Genomic DNA, 22500 nt, shown 5'->3' on the forward strand with positions numbered 1-22500 from the left:
CGAGGAAGATGGTGTTCTCAGAGGAGACGCAATTCTAACAACAACACAGCATCTCCTACAGGGAAACCCTGTCACAACTAGTAATACTATAATGTAATCAGCAGAACATGTGCTGATACTAATGTAATCAGTAAAATATGTGTTCTTATGTACTCAGCATAATTGTGCTTTATATAATAATAATATAACATTACCATGATACAATACGTGTTAATATGTGCTTGATATAATACTATGATAACATTATCTTATGTAATAATACATATTTTTCTCATTTGAAATATAGAATTGACATTGACGTATGAGAGCGTACTACTCAGAGATAGAACAAGACAAAGCTCACACAAACACACCAACAGCATCCTGCACTGGTTGCCTTAAAAAGCATTAAACAATCTATACAAATACAGGCGTACTTTAACAAATGTAAATCTGACACAAGATTGTGACTGTGAAAAAAAGGAAAAGGACATGAGGCTATGCTGTCGGGCTGTGTTGCCATGGTATTGCCATGCCATCCAAATCCACATGCAATCACTTTAGAAGCTATGACAACAAAAACTATTGCCAGTTATAAATCCACAACACAATTTCAACACTTTGACCAAGAGCCTGCTCATAATCCCATTAGGGGTCTAGTACAGCCCTGAAGGCAAGCCACTCATTACAGTGTACCATACTGAGAGTGGTCTGAAGGGTAGCCTGGTAATCTGATCAGCGATGATCATCTTCATCTTGACATTTAGGAGGGAATGATGTTTTCCCTGAAATGTTCCAACTGTTTATGTGACGTCATACTAAACTGCATGAGTCACTCCTTATGAAACGCACTCCCCTAAATTTTAGGGAGTTTTTATGAGAATTTTTAAATACATTTTGAGTTAAGATAGCCTACAGTGAAGTAGGCTCACGTATGCCAGCAGGTTGAGACTATGTTAGAAACCCAGGCTTAAACGAAGGGGTATTGTGTGGGAACAATCTGATGAAAGACGTTTTGATGCTGTCCATTTCATTGAAATGGACATTTGAGCATGTGCATTCATGTTTCTCTCTCTCTCTCTCTCTCTCTCTGTGTGTGTGTGTGTGTGTGTTTTGTTTAGCTAGCAGGCACATGCTGTTTTCAACACAACCAGCAGGTCCATGTGTGTGGGGACATTAAGCAGACACCAGTTCAGTGGGGTGGGATGCGTGTGTGTGAGAGGGAGAGAGAGAGAGGTTAACTATTACAACTTGCAGTCCTGTGCTTCCTCTCTCTCTCTCTCTCTCTCTGTCTGTGTGTGTGTGTGTGTGTGTGTGTGTGTGTGTACCCTGAGCAGATGTCAGAATCTGAGTGCACTGATAAACAGTAGTGGAATGTATGTATGTGTGTGGTGTGGTGTGGTGTTTGCATGTGTGTTTGCATGCATTTGTGCATGGACACTTGATCAGAAGTTATCAACGTTAAACATTGATACACAATAAACTTCCAGGGTGTCTGTAGGTGTGTGTGTGTGTGTGTGTGTGTGATCAGTTAGTATAATGTGTGTGTGTATGGGGACACAGATAACAAATTTGTATGTTGTGTGTTCAAATGTGTGTATGTGTAAGCAATGATGGCAGGTCATTTAATAGTGATCTCGATAAATTGTAGTTAGACAGGAAGTACATAGCAAGAGAAAGCATCTCTTCCCTGGCACCCATGTGTATATGTGTGTGTCTGTGTGTGTGTGTGTGTGTGTGTGTGTGTGTGTGTGTGTGTGTGTGTGTGTGCGTGTGTATTTGTGAGTGTGTGTGTGTGTGTGTGTGTGTGAGTGTGTGTATGTGTGTGTGTCGTGTCTCTGTGTTTGTATGTGGGCGCATACATACACATGCACCCATGTGTGCATGTTTACAGTATGTGTGTGTGTGTGTGTGTTCTGATTGCAGTCAGTTGTACCCACTTGTTTTCCAACTCCCCCCTCCCCAATTAGCTCAGATGTTTGCTGTGCTCAGTCACTGGATAACTACACACACAGCCACATTACGTAACAATCCTCCCCGACCAGGCAATGCTCCCTGGCCGCCCGCCAGCACAAATGATGCCGAGTGGGGGATTGGATTGACCTCTGACCTCTCAGCTGACCTGAGGTCAGGCAGAGATGTGAAGCGGGTGAAACCGGGGCTGTGATCTGTCTTTGATCCGAACTTTTCCTGAAAGCTGATCTGTGAACAGTCTGCGATATGTTTGACCTGAGGGGGGAGCTTACCGGGAACTGAGTAAACATATGATGGCTGTGTGTGTGTGTGTGTGTGTGTGTGTGTGTTGGGGTGGGGGGGGGGTGGGGGGGGGCTGGGGGAGTATGAGAGTACATGACAAGTGATACCGTCATACTGTGTACATAATGTATAATATATAATAATAATGTAATTATATTTGGTAAGAAGGAGGAAAGACTTAGGTAGCCACTCTCCTTGGCCCAAAAGGGTTCAAAGCATAGGATGCAGCCACTTTCGGATGACATCAAAAAGGCCCCAACTGTAGCCAGTTTTACTGTAAATCTAGACCTCAGACCAAACTGTCTGCCTTCTGCTAACTGCACTGAGTTACAAATTCTGAATCTGTCTTTAAATTATTCTACCTTGTGTCTTTTATATTGTTGTTTTAATTATTCTTTATTTTTAAATGATTTTACCTTGTGTCTTTTATCTTTACTTTTTTAACTATTATTTTATGCCATTCTATGCTTTTATTTGCTATTACTGTTTGGTTTTGTTTCGGTAAAGCACAATGAATGACCTCTGTGTATGAAATGCGCTATATACAGCGGGGAAAATAAGTATTGAACACGTCAATATTTTTTTCAGTAAGTATACTTCCAGTGAGGCTATTCGCATGAAATCTTCACCGGACATTATCATTAACTTAGGTAATCCACAGATATATAAAAATCCAAACATTAATGTCTAAAAGTAGAGTTATGAATAAAAAAGTGGAATGGCACAGGGAAAAAGTATTGAACACGCTAAGAAAAAGCAGTACACAAAGGCAAGAAATGGCAAGGAACAAACTGGAATCTATAAGTAGTTAGAGAAAATATCCCTCCTATCTGTGCAAATTGATATAAGCTGGGTTAATACATACTGGTGGGCTATAAAAAGGTTTTTTCTTACCAAGGTGTCAAACAAGAAGCATTTCATAATGGGTAAAAGCAAAGAGCTCTCCCAAGACCTTTGCAACCTTATTGTTGCAAAACATATCAATGGAACTGGTTACAGATGCACATCAAAACTTCCGAAGCATCCAGCAAGCAGTATTGGAGCCATTATCTGCATGTGGAAGGAACATCACTGCATCATCACTGGCCATGCACAGGATCACCTTGCAAGATTTCTGACCAGGAAGTCAGAAGGATAGTCAGAAGAGTAGCCCAAGAGCCAAGGACCACTCGGAGAAAGCTCCAAAAAGACTTGGTGCAGTTGTTACAGAGAAAATCATAGGTAATGCACTCCACCGCCATGGCCTCTATGCACACTCATCCCACATGACTCTATTGCTGAAGAAAAACATGTCAAAGCTCTTTGAAAGTTTGCTACACAACATTTGGACAATCCTATGAAATACTGAGAGAATGTATTTTGGTCAGGCGAGAGCAAAATTGAACTTTTTGGATGTCATACTACACACTATATTTGGAGGAGAAATGGCACTGTGCATCACTCTAAAAATACCCTACCAACAGTGAGGTTTGGAGGTGGTGGCATCATGGTATGGGCTGTTTTTCATCTCATGGTACTAGCAGACTTCATACAGTTGAAGGAATGATGAATTGAGTCATTTTGTTCCGGGAGAATCTTGACCATCCACCAAGATGATGAGGATGAGACATGGCTAGACCTTCCAGCAGGACAATGATCCAAACCATTCAGCAAAGGAAACTCTCAATTGGTTTCAGAGAAAGGAAATCAAGGCCCTGACTTCAATCCAATTGAACAGTTTTGGAAGTAAACTAAAGATCAGGATTCACAAGAGGGACCCCTGGAATCTTCAATATTAAAGGACTATCTGTTGAAAAGAATAGGCCAAAATCACACCAGAATACTGTAACTGGTTAGTTTCGTCATACAGGAAATGCCTTGAAGCTGTCATTACGAATAAAGGCTTTTCCACAAAGTATTTAAGACATTTCAGCAGGCGTGTTCAATACTTTTTTCCTGTGTCATTCCACTTTATTACACATAACTCTACCTATGGACTTTAATGTTTGGATTTTTTATATGGGTGGATTATCTGAGTTAATACTAGTGTCTGGTGAAAATTTCATGCAAGTAGCCTCATTGGAAGTATACTTACTGAAAAAAATGTTGACGTGTTCAATACTTATTTTCCCCGCTGTAAATAAACTTGACTTGAGTGTGTGTGTGTGTGTGTGTGTGTGTGTGTGTGTACAGTCTCCATGAATTTGGCATAAGGGGGGCAAAGATGGGGAAAGAATAAGAGAGAGAGAGAGAGAGAGAGAGAGAGAGAGAGAGAGAGAGAATGATGAATGGAAGGAACAGATGCTCAACTCACCCTTCTTGGACTTGGCACCGATCTTCAGTTTCGAGGGCCAAGCTATCTGAGTCTTGGTTTCATCCATTACCTGTGGTAAACACAAACGGAGCAGCGCACTTCAGAAAGGTCCATCCACATGGCACTTCTAAAGGCACCCTTAAAAGAAGAGGCCTGAGTACACTCCTGACACGTTGTGTACTAATGGACAGCCAACAACCATGCTCTACTAATGAGGGAGACATGCTGGCGTCGTTTTCAACATTCCACTCTTGCAGTAAAATAAAGAAAGGTTAAGAAAAAGACTTTAAGGCTGATTAATAATAAACATCATAATTACGCATAAACCAGTTGCAAAGCCAACACAAAGAGTTTCAGCATTCCTTGAGAGATTTAGGTTTTTGTACATTTAGACAAGGGTGGACAGGGTTTAGGAAAAGAATCCAAAAACATGACAATATATATATCACGGGACAAAAAGAACAACAGAGCCACATTCAAGGACATTTTATTTGGGCCTTACAGAGGGCAAACATTTTGGAACAATGTCATAAGTTCTACGTAATTCAAGCCACCTCAGTGCTGTGTTGTTCATAAAGAAGTATAAGGGAAATAAAACACACGCACACACACACACACACACACACACACACACACACACACACACTCCATGTTTCATGAGATGTTACACATTAAGTCATTTCCTCTGACAAAATGTTTAAAACATTATGTGGGCAGGTTTTGGAATTCCCATCGCCTGACTGAGTTCTATCCAGTCATTTTTTTGTTTGTTCTTTTTGTCTTAACGCCCTCTCTTGGAAAAAAGCTCATCGACAGGAATGTTCCTGAGCTTTTTGTACCACTAATCTACTGTATAGTAGGCTGTCGCAGGGCCAGCTGCAAGAGTGGAATCATTTCCAATTAAAACAAACCGAAACATTTATGAGCAAAAAAAAAACCACCACATCGTTTCAGTTGGGAAAGTGTAGAAGAAAAATTAGGGGGTATAATCCTCCATTTTTTCCTTTTTCTTTCTCAGTGTCAGAGTGCGCGTTACAAAAGATCCCAACAGCAATTACACTGCTCCAGCCAGGAAGTGGCCAAAGAAACACAATGCATGTGTCATCACAATGGAGACAAACACACACACACACACACACACACACACACACACACACACGTCCGACACATACATTGACCAGAGGCACCCAATTAATCTACTGTTCAAAACTATAATGAGGAGGCACGCCTACATAGCTGGGAGCCTACGGCTGGGAAAACACGCAATGCAACTAAACAGTCAGTCAAAACTGCTTGGAAAAATGTTGATCTGCAGAAAGTAATTGCAAATGAGAAGTTTGGTATATATCGCCCACATGGGGTTAGTTTTCAAGGTTGTGGGCTTACTGAACCTCTTCCCTCTATCTTCCCATATCTAAAGCTGGACAGAGATGAGAGGCTGTTTCTCAAAGTCAAGGTGGGATCCTTCAAGGCTGTTATTTGAAGGATGTTACATCATTATGATCCGCCGAAGTACTGTTCCAATGTCAAGCATTCATCAAAGTCTACCAAATTCTACCAAGACCAAAGTCCTTCATGTTGCCGAATTTAAAGGAGGCATTTGTGTATCCTCTCCATGTATCCACAATCCTGTGTGCACATTTATGGAGGATTTAAAATCTGTACTAAACAAGGCAGTTCACTATGTAAAATGTAAGCAGCGTCTTATTGTCATTATGTAAAGTAGCCTTAATGAAATATGGGCTCTAGTAATTTTGACAATCTGAACTTTTATACAATAATCGTGTAAAGAAGCCATTTAGGAAGGTTATTTAAACCTTTTCTAATGAGAACAATAGCGAGCTAAATAGTAGTTTTCTCTTTACGATTTTGCGTAATGGTTGCTGCTCTGTGGTTTATTTTGGCAAATAAATCAAAAATGTCTAATTTAATTTATTGACATGGGAGAAATGAGAGACGGTGGTGCATTCATTGTTTTTTCAAAAAGAAGCGGGCAGGCGGCATGCTTTTCAAAAACGCACTCCTGCAGCTTCCTGCACACTTGCTAGTCTGTTCCATTGTGTGTTTTTTTCCAAACGCTAAAAAGATGCCTTGCCTTGAGGATTTGACTCAGCAAGGCTCAGTTCTACCAAGCACGAATCCTTGAGGGTCCTCTGACTTGAAAAACAGCCACGTTGTCCTGCTCAATTACCTTTTATCTTGCCAGGACACTTCTTAATGATGAGATCATTTCCTGTGTTTATCCAGATAATTTCCTGATCAGAACTTGATTCATTTCTGATCTTGACTGATCATATATCAGCCTCACAGGATAATACACACACACACACACACACACACACACACACACACAGACACAAACACATACACACACACACACACACACACACACACAATTACAAAATCACACAGCAACTGACATCATTTTTGGAAGCTTTGGCTTGAGCTGGGCCCTGGCCCAGAGGGCCTCACTGGAGTGGGTTTCTGATGAATGCCCCGCTACACATGCGTCTTTCATGAGCGCCTCTCCTGACAAACGAGCGCATCGCCCACAAAACCCAACGGCTCCATGGCCACGGAGTGAGCCGCTGTGTTCTGTGTCTGTGAGGATCCCGCAGGCGCAACTCAGTGTCTTCTGATGTTTCTGGACTCCCTCCCGCACCAAAAGATGATTCCGTGTGAAAGTTCGCTTTATTCCGAAAGCTACTGCTGATTTTGGCCCAGGTGTGCCGACATGAGTGACATATGCAAACAGAACATACATATCCCTCCAGGTAGCGTATTGCCCAACATGTCTTAATGATGTGTCACATGACACCATTAAAATGGGTTTTTGTGTTTTTCTTAATTAAGCAAGACACTCGTTTTAAAAAGTACCACCGCCAACTACTTCATACAATTGCAGATATTGTCATTCTTGGAAGTGGTCAGAAACCACTGATCTTATCCATGTAGATCTCAAAGTTGTGAACAACAAGCTTGTTGAATGGACTGGGAATACAAAAAAGGCATACCGAGGAACAACCAAAAAAAGCAAGTCCTGTGCGCTCAAGGCTGAATATGATTTTATGAAAGATTTGAGACCCAAAAACAATTACTTCAACATCAGTGTGTTCCCTGATTAATTATGTTCCGTGCTCAAAAAACATCTGGACAGCTTTGCTCGGCATTGGAGCCCATCAGCTGACGAAGAGCATGCTCTGTACTGACCCTGCTTTATGTAATCGTCCAGTTGTTATGGAACCCGGCGCATGTTTGAACCCGTGCCGTGCCGCGTTGGCCGCGCCGCTCCGCACCGTCCTGTGGGGAGAGGGAGAGTCCGGCGAGGAGGAGGCGGAGGAGGATGGGGAGTCTGGCGGGTTTGACACCTGTTTCCTGCCCCACCTCCACCACTGCGTGCCTGCGCTCAGCTGCTGCTGCTGCTGCTTGACGCTGCTGGCTGGTGCTCGCTGGGACTGGGAGTCGGGGGAGTCTGGTCTGCTCGGCTCCACCACCTGGGTCTCAGCACTGCGCTCGCAAACAGAACTCCGCTGTTGTTACAAAAAGCTCTGGGTGAGGGTGAAGTGCGTGTGTGTGTGTGTGTGTGTGTGTGTGTGGGTGCGTGTGTGTGTGTGTGTGTGTGTGGGGGCAATGGGGTGTTATGGGCTGTGGACGGATGCTTGTTGACTCAGCTGCGACCCTTTGAAAGGGTTCCGTAAGACTGCTGCTGCGACATCGTGGCTGCAGAGGACGTGTTTTTCACCCGATCGCCGAGCGCACGTGGAGCGCAATCTAAAAACACGAGCGGTCGGGGGATGTTTGTTTTAAAAAGTGACCAAGATGTCACGTGATGGGGCACAGGACAGAGCAGAACTGTCACTTCAGACAAATAACAGAGTTGGTCGGCCCTGGTGCCTTGACGGCTGGCTTAAATGCCTTGGCAGAGTCCACTTCCGAGCAGTAGTGTCTGAAGAAAGCAATACGCTCCCTGTGGGAACACAGAGACGGCTGTTTTTGACCTTGACTAAATAGCTTGGCATCGGACGGATCTGGGTGACCACTGTGTCCAGCTGTCTTTGCATGTAAAGCAGAGCTGCGAGGTGTGTGTTGGGAAACTCCACTGAAGTTGCAGAAGCAATGCCAGTGTTTTCACTAGGGTTGGGTATCGTTTGGGTTTTATCCGATACCGGTGCTAAATCGATACTTTTAAAACGGTGCCGGTACCGAAACGGTGCCTGAACCGGTACTTTGTTTTTAAATTAAAATGGTCTTCAAAGTGGGGGCCCCCTGGGGGGCCGCGAGGGGGTGCCAGGGGGGCCTCAGCAAGTTGGAAGGAAAAACAAAAGCAACAAATAAATACATTTGAAAAATGTAAAATATACCCATTACTATGAGGGTTGTTATACAATGCCATTATAATAATGTGAGGCATATCTGAACATTATATTTCCCATGAATACTATTCCCATGATACTATTAACTGGGAATAATAGTAGAGTGATAGCTCTCATATACAGTAGCAGAAAGCCCCAAATACAATTTTTACACACTGTATGCTCCATCGCGAAATGCTTGTGGCTAAAATAATTATTAGGATTAGCTTAATGTATTTTTACATTTGCCGTAGTATTGTTGATGGGTTTAATAACACATCAAGGGGGTCCTTGGCCAGAACCTAGTGGTATTTGGGGGGCCTTGTCGTGGAAAAGTTTGGGAACCCCTGGTCTAAAGCATGATTTTTTAAAAATTTTTTTTAACTGATAAAACAAATTTGAACATGAAATTGAACTGTTATATATTCAATTTACTATCAATATCTCATTGCTCCTACGAATAATACATTTAAATGTTAAAACAGCTTGCCATGCATGCACACACAATGGTAAGCTCTGCTTTCAAGTTTACCCAGTGTAGGCTGTTTGCCATAAGGTATGTTAAAAACCGCTTGCCATAAAACTGCCAGGTCATGGACAACGGCATTTGCAAGCAAGCTAATCTAACAGGGACTCTACTTTCCAGTTAATTCAGTGTGTTCTCAAATGCTTCAAGAAATTTAATGTCTTCTTAACCCATAACACGCAATAGTTTTGAACATGTTAGGCTACATGTCGGTGTTGAAGTGTTTAGATTCCTAGCGCAAGCCTAGGCATTTTAACCGCAACTATGGCTATGCGCTAACACCAGTCAGCTGAGTTTAATTAGCGATAATGTACGGAGATGGTTTCGTAGCCTCTTTGACAGCTCAGTGACATCAGGTATGTAACCTACATATTTACGTTTTTGCCAGCTAACTTTTAACATGATCTTCATATTCATTGTGATGCTATATGGGCCTCAAGCACATGCAAGAATATCATGCTATTATGTTAACACACCGTGAAATAAAGTTTTCACCTTACAACTTTGCTGATAACATTTCAAATAAATGCCAGTTACCGCATTAGCAAGGATATTGTGTAAGGTATACTGTTGATGTTGTTTCATAGCCTTTTTCTTGTGTGTAGTTAGGCCCACTGCTAAATTTTGACAGGAGCTCGCGATATCACTTTAAAGTAGGCTACTTGGGCTCACAAGCTGTCAAACACTGTCCACCCCTATGTGGTGCACCCCTCTGGTTTATACATCCAGTGTTTATGTTAGCTAACTGTATCTGTATGTGTTGCTATCAGAGCAAGAGGTTAGAGATGGCACATGACATGCAGTGATGCCTCGTATAAAAATAAATAAATAAAAACGCTATTTAAGCACCGAAATGAGGCACCGAAATCCACGTTGTTATTCGATGCAGTTACTACCGTTTGCGTCGGTACCGGTGCCATATTAGAACCGTGTTTCGGTGCCCAACCCTAGTTTTCACTCAGTGTGGATGTGAAAGGATCACACTTCAAAATATCTGGTTGGCGTTTGGGCTTTTGTATGTGTGTGTGTGTGTATGTGTGTGTGTGTGTGTGTGTGTGTGTGTGTGTGTGTGTGTGTGTGTGTGTGTGTGTATGTGTGTGTGGTGTGCGTGCGTGAGTGCTTGTGTGCATGTGTGTGAACATCTATGAGTGTGTATACATGTGCTTGTGTGTATGTTTGTATATATGTGTAAATGTGTGAGTGTGTCTTTTCATGCACATAATGTATGTGAGTACATGCACGTGCCTGTGTGCGTGTGTGTGTGGTGTGTGTGTGCATGTATGTGCATGTATGTGTGTGTGTGTGTGTAATGTGTGTATATGTGTGAGTGTATGTGCATGTGTGTGTGTGTGTGTGTGTGTGTGTGTGTGTGTGTGTGTATGTGCATGTGTGTGTGTGTGTGTGTGTGTGTGTGTGTGTGTGTGTGTGTGTGTGTCTATGTGTGTTTGGTTTAAGGCCCCACCATTGTTCCATAATCCACCTTGAATAATGACAAAAATGCCTTAAAGGGTACCAGGCTTTAGAGCTGGTTAACACAGGAAGGTTTTAATAGTTTTAGGATTAAGAAAAAAGCTGCAACTCCACTGAGGGTCTTGGTATATAGTATGGCCAGAAAAATAGACCTGTTGGCATTCCAATAGCAGTCTGTGGAAAATTACTCTGATCTAAACGGGATTCAATGGAATATTAATCTGGTTCACATTGTAGTCCTTGGGATACTCTGATTTAAATGGAACCTCCATTGAATATTACTTGAGTTAAATGAATCATCATCTTTGAGATTATGCTTGGCACTCCATATCCTCTGTTACCCTTGCTCATCTTTGTTAGCAAACCGCTAACACGATATAAAGACACAAACGATTTTAATCAGCCGTCCACATTTGCACCACCAAAAGACAATAAACAAAATGAAAAATGACTCTTTGAGAATTTACAGATGGATTCTATTTTTTTTTCAGACTGGATTATGAAATGCATATGCAAGTGTGCTTGGAGAGCCCATTCGTTTTGGTGCAACAGTTTTAGGCTTTTGTATAGCATGAAAAAACTATTTCTGCTACTCTGGGAAGAGAATCACTGTTTGCCCTCTGATTAAAGACAGATGCCTGATGAAGGAAAACACCCACACAAATGTGTGTGAGATGCCAAGGCAACAACAACAGGCAACAATAGCATCTATTTCCCACACCAGTCAGTGACTACCACCATCACCGACTCCGTCACCGCCCCCACCACCCACTCATAGTCCTTGATGAGGCTGTATTAGCCATTCTGAACAACCTATGATCTCAGAACGTCTCAATCCCTGAGTGATTCATGAACGGTGCATTCCAGCCATCAGCCGCATCTATTTTTAACGCAGACGACGAATGTTTTTGTTTTCAGACATATTTTTTTTTGTCTTTTTCTTCTACCCTCCTCCTACATTTTCTGAGAGTGATCCAACACCCGTTCATTTCCGTTGGTCAGAGCGTGAGGTGGGTGGACAGGGGCACTTGCGGGATACTCCAGCGTGATGCCAGTGCTGGCCTTCCCCTTTTCCCAATCGCTGTGAGACTCAGTGGGAGATTTCACGATACAAAAAAAAAGTTATAGAAATTAAATAAAGCTGTACTAGTTTTAAGATTCACACACCCTTCATTTCCCTCCCAGGCCTTGGGAAAAACCCTGCCGATTGTTTTGGAAAAAGCCACAGCTTCGGTTGAAAAATAACTCTGATGTACCAGCGCAACTCAAAACACAGATAGACACTGAATGGAGAATGAAGGATGTGGATGAGAGTCAGTCAAGTTACCCCCCCCCCACCTTCCCAACACACACACACACACACACGCCCACAAACGCACACACACACAACCATGCGCACACACACGCACACGCACACACACACACACACCCACGTGTACACACACGCACACACACACACACACACACACACACAAATCTAGCGGGGTAAGGACCGGGCTAGATCTGATGCTGCAGTCCTGGACAAAGTGCTTCCATATGATCTTGTTGTCACTGGAGACGGATTAGGTTTCATCGAACAGCAATTGGAAAACACATGGTGCTCCTTCTCCAGGCCTGCATACTCACTTTCTCTCTCTTTCTCTCTCTCTCTCCCTTTCTCTTTCTTTCCCTGAAGTCCTCATCTTCTGTGACCACTTCACCTCACCAAGGCCTTGAGGCATGTCCAGGCGTGGGCGTGGGTGTCGGGGGGTTGAGGAGGAGGGTGAGGGAGGGAGGAGGGGGGGGGGGGATTGCTGAAACCCACAGGAAACGAGGTCCTCGAAACCTATTTTCCATTAGCACACGTGAATAAGTGACACACAAGAGATTGAGAGAGACTTTACGGCCCAGACTATACCAAATGTTCTGGACGATCCTATCGGACGTGTGATATTTGTTTTTGCATGTCCGAAATCCATAACACATGTGAAACGTTTTTGTTTTTAATATCAGCCAAAGGTTGAGAGATTAGCCAGATCTGCAAAGAAAAGAATGCCACACGAGTTAGTTCGTGAGCAATTTTACGACCATATACACAAAAGGATTTTGTTTCGCGGTTCAAGCCTTTATTCCAGGTGGACAAAAAAGAAACCTGAAAGTAATTTCAGCAGAGAATTAACGCAAGTTGAATATCAAAACGATTGAGTTTCACAGCCATTTGAATTATACGAATTTGTTGGAATTAGACTGAATAATGACGGAAATCAGAGACAATGTTGGCCTTTCTGCCAGTGCAGGCTGTATTTACCTGTAAAACAAATAAAACCCAAAACCACTGTTTTAAGCCTCAGTTTTGTGAAAATGAGTCCGTTGTTGAAGTCAAATCCAGCTCCAACATTCTTCCCGAAAGGTCCAAACATTAGACACTATCCCTAACATTTTCATGCATGATGAATGGTGTTTATGACGACCTGACCATGCAAACCACAGTGTTGTACTTTCCCCTTGGACCCTTCAGATGCTCTATTGCTTGGGTGAGTATCCACAGCCACGCTGGCATGACCCTTTCATCACCAACACTGACTGGGTGCACACAGTATAGAGTCCTGAGATAGAGAAGTAGAATAGACCAAAGCAGAACAGCAGATAGAAAAGCAGAGAATACAGAAGAAGACAGAAAAGCAGAGAGAATACATTTCATTGACACACACACACACACACACACACACACACACACACACACACACACACACACACACACACACACACACACACACACAGTAATAGAGAGCGAGAGCAAGAGAGAGAGAGAGTTAACAAACAAGCAAACACACACAAGACCCTTTTGAGTGGCACATTGTGCTAACCAGAAAAACGAATTTATGTCGTCGATTGTTTTGTAACAAACCCCACTCCAAGTCACCACTGTTGACAGGTTGATTATAATTCAGTTCTATTTTAGGTCGGTAGCGGATGACTACTTTGATAAATCTTCAGCTGTAGTAGTTTTTAGCTTTACATACTGTATTTCATAAATAAACTTCTATTATGGCATTCTGGGTTTGCCATAGAATGTCCAGGAATGACGTAACTGGACCGAATATGCGGAAAGGGTTGACAATGCTTCAGGTTCAGAGACTGTTGAGACGCAAATGATCTACACCATCTTTGGATTAGCGAGGATGCGTTTACTTAGCAGTGTGTATTAGCCCATGCCTGGTCAGCATACTGATCACTGAACACTGAAACTTCTTTCAACCTGTTTGAACACTCTGAACAACCACAACCTTCCCAGAACCTGAAACTGAACGTTTATCAAAAGCTTGCCGAGAACTGGAAGGTATGTGAGATCTCCCTAAGACCAAGATGATTCTGGGAGCACTGACTTAGAACAACAATCAGACAACAGCATGATATCCCCCCCCACCCCCCAACCCCAACCCCAAAGCGACCTTGAACCAACTACACCGAAGCTTCAGCACCTACAGACAGATGGTCCCGACATTGGCTGCGTTTGTGACTAGGAGAGTGAGAGGTTGAGAGGGATCCGAGAAGAGGTTTAGTTATTTTCGTTTTTGAAGGTGAAGGTGGCCCCCCTGAAAATCTCGGGCACGCACAGCGAGAGCGTAAACACGGCTGAATCCCTCCATTGTGTGAGCGGCTCAGCGTGGCCTCTGGCGTGGCCTTGGGTGAGAGGGAGAGATGGGGCGGGCGGGGGATCGCGGCCGAGATCGGCGGGAACTCCGGTGTTGTGATTGAAAACACAGGTGATTTTTGGGGTCCGATCCGGTGACCAGGGTGGGGGGTGAGGGGGTCGAGTGAGCCGATGAATATGAGCATTCTACCGCGGAATGCTGAGTCAGCTATTTATTTTGGGTGGGGGGGGGTTCAGTGTATTCCATTGACACCCAGCTGTAGACGTCTGAACCAGGTGCATATCAACGTCAAGGACAGATTACATTTCAAGCCTTGTCTTTTTAGCGAATGAAAAAGAAAGGGGAAATCACTTTAAACGCTGCCATACCTTGAACCACACACACACACACACACACACACACACACACCTCCCCTGTGGTAAAAATCAAAAACCATCTCTAGTTATGCTCTGAATAATTGGACATCAATTTGTCAAGGTCTCACAGCGACGTTCTGCTTTCACGTTGTGCAGAGGAGACTGTTTGGATTGAGGATCTCTTTTCACCTACGCCATGTCAATGTCAAGAGAGAAGTAAAAACACCCTAGCCATTCGCATCACTGCTTCACTGCTCAAACTGGCAATTCTTCTGGAACCTTCCACATCCGAGCCCCTCGCTCTGCAACAGGAGCCTGGCAATTTCGGGCTCCTCAGCAAATCCTCCACTCAACAGCGACTAATTCCACTGACAAACTACAAATATACGTAGCATGACATGCCGGGAGCGCCGTTTATTTGGAAAGGGCCGGATTGACATGTGTGAATGTGAGGCTCGAGAGAATCCGCCGCGTCTGAGAGCACATGGAGGCCTCCAGGGTCTCAGGGGCAGCAGCAGTAGCCAAAAGTAACCTGTGTCAAGAGCTCGGCCGTCTGGCAGTAACACCCCCACACACACCCAGTCCCCCAGTAATCCATTCCCACCCCCCCACCCCAAAACACGTTTATTTTCCCACACAAATTCCACTTCACACCAATAGACCCCCAGAGCTCCTGCACACACACTGGATTTTTTTTGTGTGTGAAATGGACATACTGGTCACTCAGCAGGGTCAAAATAATAATAAAAAAAAAAACGAAACATAAAAAAGGAAAATGTAGGTGTTTATTTTAAAGGTGTTTCCATTCTCTCTGGCCTGCGGTGGCACAAATGGTCACATTCAGGTCTCTGGGTCTCCTCTCAACTCCTTGCCTGCGTCTGGGGCACCCACATTCACCTGGCCGCCCGGTTGTGTTTGTCCACTCTGCGCCAATTAGGTCTGTGAGCTCAGTACAGTACCCCCCACCACCCTCCTCCATCCAAAAAAAGCTTATTCGCCATTTCCATCCCAGCCTCCCGAAAGAATAAAAACACGCACCCGGTGCTTTGCTTGGCTACCTCCAGTCCTCGACGAAGACTCAGGAGCAGACCTGTTTTTCATATAATGTCGTGACTTCTGTTGAGTGTGTCAGGTCACCAGGCTACCCCTCCACTCCCACCCCACCCCCTCAAAGCACTCAAACGTGAAACTCAATCTTTAAGTGCAACCAGCCCAATCAACCCCCTACTCCTGCTCTGCCATTCAACACTGCCGATGCCCACTGACGACAAGCGTTTAAGGGGGGATTTCAAATGAAAGACATGCTTGACAACCGACTCATAAAATCAGTGTGAAAGTCCCACTTCAGCAAGCGAGAATTAAAGGTTTAGTGTGTGATTCTGATGAAAGGTTGTCATTTGAGCTCAACAGGCTAGTCCAATTCCACCCCTCCCTTCTGTGCTTCTGATGCACAGTGTTGATGGCCATGACAAGCGGTTCGCTGAATTTGAGGAAAAAGTGTACTGGATTAGAATGTCCGACCAAACTTTTCAGAGTCTGATGCCCATACACATCGCAGACACTCAACAGCTGACCCATAAGCGTGGTACTAAAGCCTGACTCTAGTGACCATACTGACAGGCTGATGGGCATATGCAGCACATTTGCAGGTTGTACTGGACATGTGCCTGCTGTGGATTCTGACCTACTTTATTGGCAGCTGGGTGAGAGAGGTAAGGGTAAAGGGATGCCAGAGAAGCATTGAGCTAGAGGAAGTGCTCCTACCTTCTGGAAGAAGTCCTCTCCTCCGTTCACTCTTCCCTCTGTGGCAGCTGCAGAGAAGAACAACAAGAATTTTTTTTAAATTAATTGTTTCAAAAAGCTAATCATCATATACATGTATGTTCCTGCCTTTTTTAACCACCACATTTATGATATGAGTGAAAAAATATCACAAAACTATTTCTAAACCGTTAAGCTGCTACAGCTGTCATCCATTCAAAGTGTGATACAAGTAAACATAATGTATGTGAGAAATAGATAGATGGTTCACACAGCATTAGAATAAAAAACAAAACATTATTCTAACAAATGTTGCTGATCAGGCTGCTGTTCTCTTTTTAGGTGAGTTAGACACATGTCTGTAGCACAGTTAGACTTTAGTTTAACCCTTCAGCCTTATCCAACACAGATCATGATCCATTCAGCTTCTGTCCCCAGAGCACTGCCACGCTGAGAGACTGGAGTTTTGAGCAGTTCCAGCCTTTCTCTAAAGAGCTTAACCATAGGCATGATGGGGTTATCATCAGAGTGTGACAGTCTCCAAGAAATTGACTCCAAGTCACGCGCACACCAGTTTCACCCCCTCATCACACCCACACGTCCGGCCAAATGTGCAGTGCTGCCTGACAAAATCCAGCAAAACTCCGACTGCAAACTGTATTTTTAGACAAGAATACAAAAAACTCCAAACACACTCATTTAAGACTGTCCAAGCACTATATCCAAGTTCAGCTCTAGTGAGGCAATGGTATGCATCAAGAAGAGCTGAATTTTTAATCTACTCTATCACAAAGCATGTGGCAGTGATTGCACTCAGAGGAAGGTTTTGATGAGCGCCTTCTCATCTTGGGTTATGTAGTCATAGAATACACCATATAGCACATACAACATATGAAGGAGGTACAGTCAAAAGTGAACACTATAAAGGGGCATTCTGTTATTTTAATAAATATTTTACTTACAGCTCACACTGACAGTGTACCTGGAGTATTCTACAAAGGCCTGTAGCGGTGGTGGGTGTGTATTACTCCACTGGGTTAGATAGCAGAGATGCAGTGGTGGGTCTGCTCTCAAAGAGCACTGGTCAGTATTACTCCACTGGGTTAGATAGCTGAGGTGCGTGGGGGAGCAGAGCTAAGACCCGACTGTCAGCACTTGCCTAGCCTGCCAACCAGCCCCTTCCAACAAACACTCTGAGGTTTGGGCTTGATTTTTCCAATTACCAATTACTTTTTATTATAGTTAGGTAGCCCCAAGTTTTTCTTTTCTAATGTCAACCATTTGTGTCAGCAAATGTGTGGAATAACATGTTAAAAAATGATGTCAACTTCAGATTTCAGGATTTTTGGAGTTGCATTTTCATGAAAGGCTTCAACATGTCAGACAAAATTGAGTGTTTGGCAAATACACCAAATAAGCCAGAAAAGTTAGAAAACACAAGTGGGCCCAATTGAAATATGAAGTTTCATCCGGTCACTTACAAAACAGTACAGAGCACCGCAAAAACATAACCTCATTGCCATCCTTACAAGGTTCCAATCCGACGCAGATCTCTGCCTTCCAGAGTGCCTGCTGGAACCCGGTGCTGTATAAAAGGTTTATTTATAACGGGCCAATTACAAGGCAGTTTTTTTGGGAGCAGATTGGCTGAATATTGCCCCCAAAACCGCCGGCACCAGCTGAGTCAGTCCTGCAGGACCACAAGACTCGGATAAAATGCCCCAAAAGGCATCTGAACACAGTAATGTGTGTCTCTGTGTGTGTGTGTGTGTGTGTGTGTTTGGATGGGGGGTAACTCAAGTGCAGGGTACTTAGTTAAAACAAGAGTAAGTTAAAATAAATAGAATAACAGTGCTGAGGGGTGTTTGGATGCCAGCTGTGGAAATAACTGTGTGAGTATAAATGTAATTCATTTCTCATTTAAACTTGTGAATTATGGCATTATTAAAGCAGGACTGTGTTGTATGCTTTTTTAGGCAGATAATTCTTATAAAATACTCATATTAAAGCACACCTATCAGTCCAACAAGCGGCCACTAGTATAATTCATCCTCCATGTCCTATCTAACACAACGTGTATTTTATGTCTTAAGATTCCTTGTAGAGCAGTTCGAGCCAAAAGTGAATTGGTATGGTCAATAAAGGTTATATTACACCTAGGCCTACCAAATACCTGCTGTTTTAACAGACTATCTTGCACATCAATGCTGAAAACCACAAGGTATTCATAAACACCCTTCCACACAAACACACACACACATAGAGACAGAGAGAGAGAGAGAGAGCGAGAGAGAGAAAGAGAAATGCTTTAAAGGCCAACAAATCCAAATCTATATACGCTAACAAATACTAACTCTGCATGGACATCAGCTGTTCTTTACTCCGTCTACTGTAACTCCATATTTCCCTCTTCTCTAATGAAAAAAAGCATTCTGGCTTTAACAAACAACAACAACAGCAACAAGAGCAGCTGCTTATCTCAAGCGTCTTATCGCTGGCAGTCAAAGGCGAGCGAGCAAGCTAGCGATCGAGTCTGCAGGGCGGTCTTCCTCTTTCCCACACATCTGTCTTATGCACACACAGTACACCATGTATCACATGAGAATAAATCAACTAAATGATGGGGTGCAAGACAAATGCTGAGGCCCTGTCAATCACAACGCCAAGCACGTTGCTTCAATCACTTTGAAGATAAAAGGCCGAAGAATACAAAAAAGGACAAATGTTGACTCCCTTTTAATGATCTACAACCGAGGTTGTCAATCCAAGTTCTGAATTGCTCATGCCCTACACATCTTGCAGCTGTATCCAAGTAAGTAGGATGCTAAACAAGCTAAACCAGCTGTGTTCAATACAGTGGGCCACTGATGGATTCAGTCAGGGAAGTCTAGCAAAGTAAGATGAAGATTACAGAACAAGGAATGAGAACTAGTGTGCTAAAAGACAGCACCTTCCAATACAGTATGTAGTGGGTAAAACCTTCCTTGACAGTCCTCAAAGCACTGGGTTGAAATGTATGGGTTGGAAAGAAAATAGTGTCTCAGTTTCTCCCTTGTAAAAGTTTTAAAGAATATCGATGAGCGGAATTTATTGATTAATAGATGGATGAATGGATGAATGGATGATGGATGGAAGGTTTGGTGGATGACTGGATGGATGGAAGGTTGGGTGGGGGGAATAATAATAAAAAAAAAACACTCCACGCTTCTGGGCAGCAGAGAGGTGTCCAGACTCCAGACAATAGTTGACCATCTCTGACAGCTTTACACAAAAGCTCAGCCTTGTCGTCCGGCCACACTCCGTCTGCTGCCAACCACACGGCCAGTGTGGTCCGTTGCCAAGGCGGCAGTGAGCTTCGGCAACCCAGCCTCGCTGTGGAGGATGCTGGGGTGCCATCATGGCTGGTTAGCCTGAAACTCTGCAAGGGAAGGTTTTTATGGGAATCCTGGAATTCCCACTGATCCGCTTATTTTAGTTTTATTATGGGAAAGATCATTGCGCATTATTGTTGCTGATGCTATGGGAACAACGGAGCATGCTGATTCCATCATAGTGATTAACTTCTCAAAACAAAACTTGGTCCCTATTTTCTGAAGTGTTCTCAATAACATCTATCGTACAGTAGATCACTGATCTGACTCGTTGAGTACAGAAAGGACATGACAGTGCTTTCTGCTATTCTCTCAATCAGCAATATCAATCAACTATACTACGGAAGTGTCCAAATGGCTGAATGTAAGCATAACTTCAACCTGGAATCAGTTGTGTCCGATCATAGAATTAGAACGGATCAGAACTAATCATTGTAAGGAAGGAGTACAGTACATTGCTGTAAATCGCAATTGGTTGCAAATGGCCGGTGGGCACAAACAGTCCGACCCAAGCAGGTAACCAAAAGCACATGAAGAGATGTCTTCTGCATGGGCTCCTATCAAAACCAGCTGCGTCAGTTCGGAAATACCAGCGCGGCGTATTTATCAAGCGAAAAACGGTACTGAGACGTGTTTGAGTTGGCTGTTCTCGGCTGGTACCAGCGCGGTGCGTTTCCAGTGATATCACTCCTGGAGAGGGCCGTCCAGACAAATGATTTCAAGCCGTCGTGGAAGTTAGCGGTGCAAAACAACACACAAGCATGAAAATGCGCGACTGACTTTGACATTCAAGCATTGGCAATCAGCGATGTGGTTGTGGATAATTGGGGTCATTAGTGTGGTCCACTGTGCGATATACAGAGAGGGGTTGCTGAGATAAACAACTGAGAGAGGGAGAGAGAGAGATGAGAGGCGGATGAGAGAGATGGATATGGAAAAGGAGACAAAGCAACAAGTGATTGGGGGAGGAACAAAGACGGATGGCAGGATGAGATAAAGAAAGAGGTTGGCCAGAAGAGTAAGGGAGAGAAAAGGATGAAGTGATTGAGATGTGTAAAGTCATTCATACTGAGAAAAGAGGAGAAGAAAGATGAAAAGGTATGCAAGAAGAAAAAAGGGGGGAAGAAAGGATGATGGAAAGGGTGAGAGTAGGGAATGGAAAGATAGAGAGATAAATGGATGCGAGACAGTCAGAGAGAAAAAGAGAGAGAGAGAATGAAAGAGTAGAGGACCCTATATTCCTGACAGCTTTAGCCTCATCGCGGTGGGCTTCGAAAGGGGAAAAATAATGTCTGCTGTTTCCTAGCAACACAAAAACAAACTCACAGATGTGCAATGTTCCGTCCTGGTTGGTCAAGGTTCCAGCAGAACGGGATTTGCTGGCTTTATAATTGTTGGACCGCATGTCGTCAGCTGTGATGCTGTAATGGATACACTACATAATGTACACTGAGCGAGGCATGTCCTAATGGTTTTTACGATCCATAAACAACAGGCTGTTTAAAACATCACATACTACAAACAAAAGTATCAGTCATGCATTTACACCACAAACACTCCAAAGAGTCTCATCATAAACATTTGACTAGAGTAGAGCATGTCTATATTAGCAAACAGATGCTATCTAAAGTGATGGGAAAGTGATGCAATATACATTTTTCCATTTATGAGAAATCCATGGGTATTCCAAAAATGTTGCTGTTGTTAAAGTAACAGTGTGCAACAATTTTCTACTACTTCTAGTGCTCATCCTCAAATTACTTGTGATGTTAGGTGATGTGATTGACAGATCAATACACCTGTCATTCCAAATAACGCAAGCTGTGCACTATGCTTTTCTGAGCTCGGGGTCAGAAATGTAATAAAAGCTTGCAGGGCACACGACACAGCCAGCTATATTGCCAAAAGACATAACATCAGTGTTGTTAAATGTTGTTGGTTTTTGTATGGTTTTTGCATACCTTTTGGGTCTATTGTTATTGTCAGCATCTAAGTCTAAACAAAAAGGAGGTTCACACATTCCTATTTTCACTATTTCATTATAACATTGAATTTTCCGTGTCTGTACAGGGCAGTCTGAATCCAGAGATACCATCATGCCTCATATGATATGTGGTATGAGGTCTGCGCCAGTGAATTGCTACTGTAGTCAGCAGGCATGCTGTTAAAAAATAAATCTGCCCTAGCTCATTCAGTACAGGTGTGAAGTGAGTGTCAAATCACACCTGCCTTCTTAAAAATGCAACGTAGTGTTTCTGCACATTTACTTAAAAAACAAACAAACCCCAGTCATTTCAATCTGCATTTCAGGCACAGATGTGAGAGAGGGGGAAAGTATTTGTTTTTAGAAATGATGATAAAACAGTCTGTGCGGCTGGCGTGAGTGAAGTGTGCTACGTATAACAAATGGCTTCAGTGTGTTGGCAAAGGTGTGACCCCAGGGCATAAGAATCCACTCTGGGCCGGCAGGTGCCTGCTGTATGAAGTCGCAGTACCCATTA

At 43.4% G+C, this 22500-nt stretch overlaps 1 protein-coding gene across 1 annotated transcript in view; it reads right to left on the bottom strand.

Moving 5' to 3' along the window:
• Positions 1 to 22500, bottom strand: part of bicc1 (BicC family RNA binding protein 1) — an 85854-nt gene that overhangs the window by 54925 nt on the left and 8429 nt on the right. Inside the window, exons 2-3 of the mRNA XM_076298522.1 lie at positions 16632 to 16678; positions 4529 to 4598 (exon numbers count right to left, since the gene is read on the bottom strand). Of these exons, the coding sequence (XP_076154637.1) occupies positions 4529 to 4598; positions 16632 to 16678 (117 nt within the window). The remainder of the gene's footprint in view (positions 1 to 4528; positions 4599 to 16631; positions 16679 to 22500) is intronic.

Source organism: Alosa pseudoharengus, unplaced genomic scaffold, assembly GCF_046254945.1.
Source record: "Alosa pseudoharengus isolate Yale_2024_CS ecotype anadromous, Long Island Sound unplaced genomic scaffold, YU_APseudo_1.1 YU_APseudo_1.1_scf_21, whole genome shotgun sequence".
NCBI lineage: Eukaryota > Metazoa > Chordata > Actinopteri > Clupeiformes > Clupeidae > Alosa > Alosa pseudoharengus.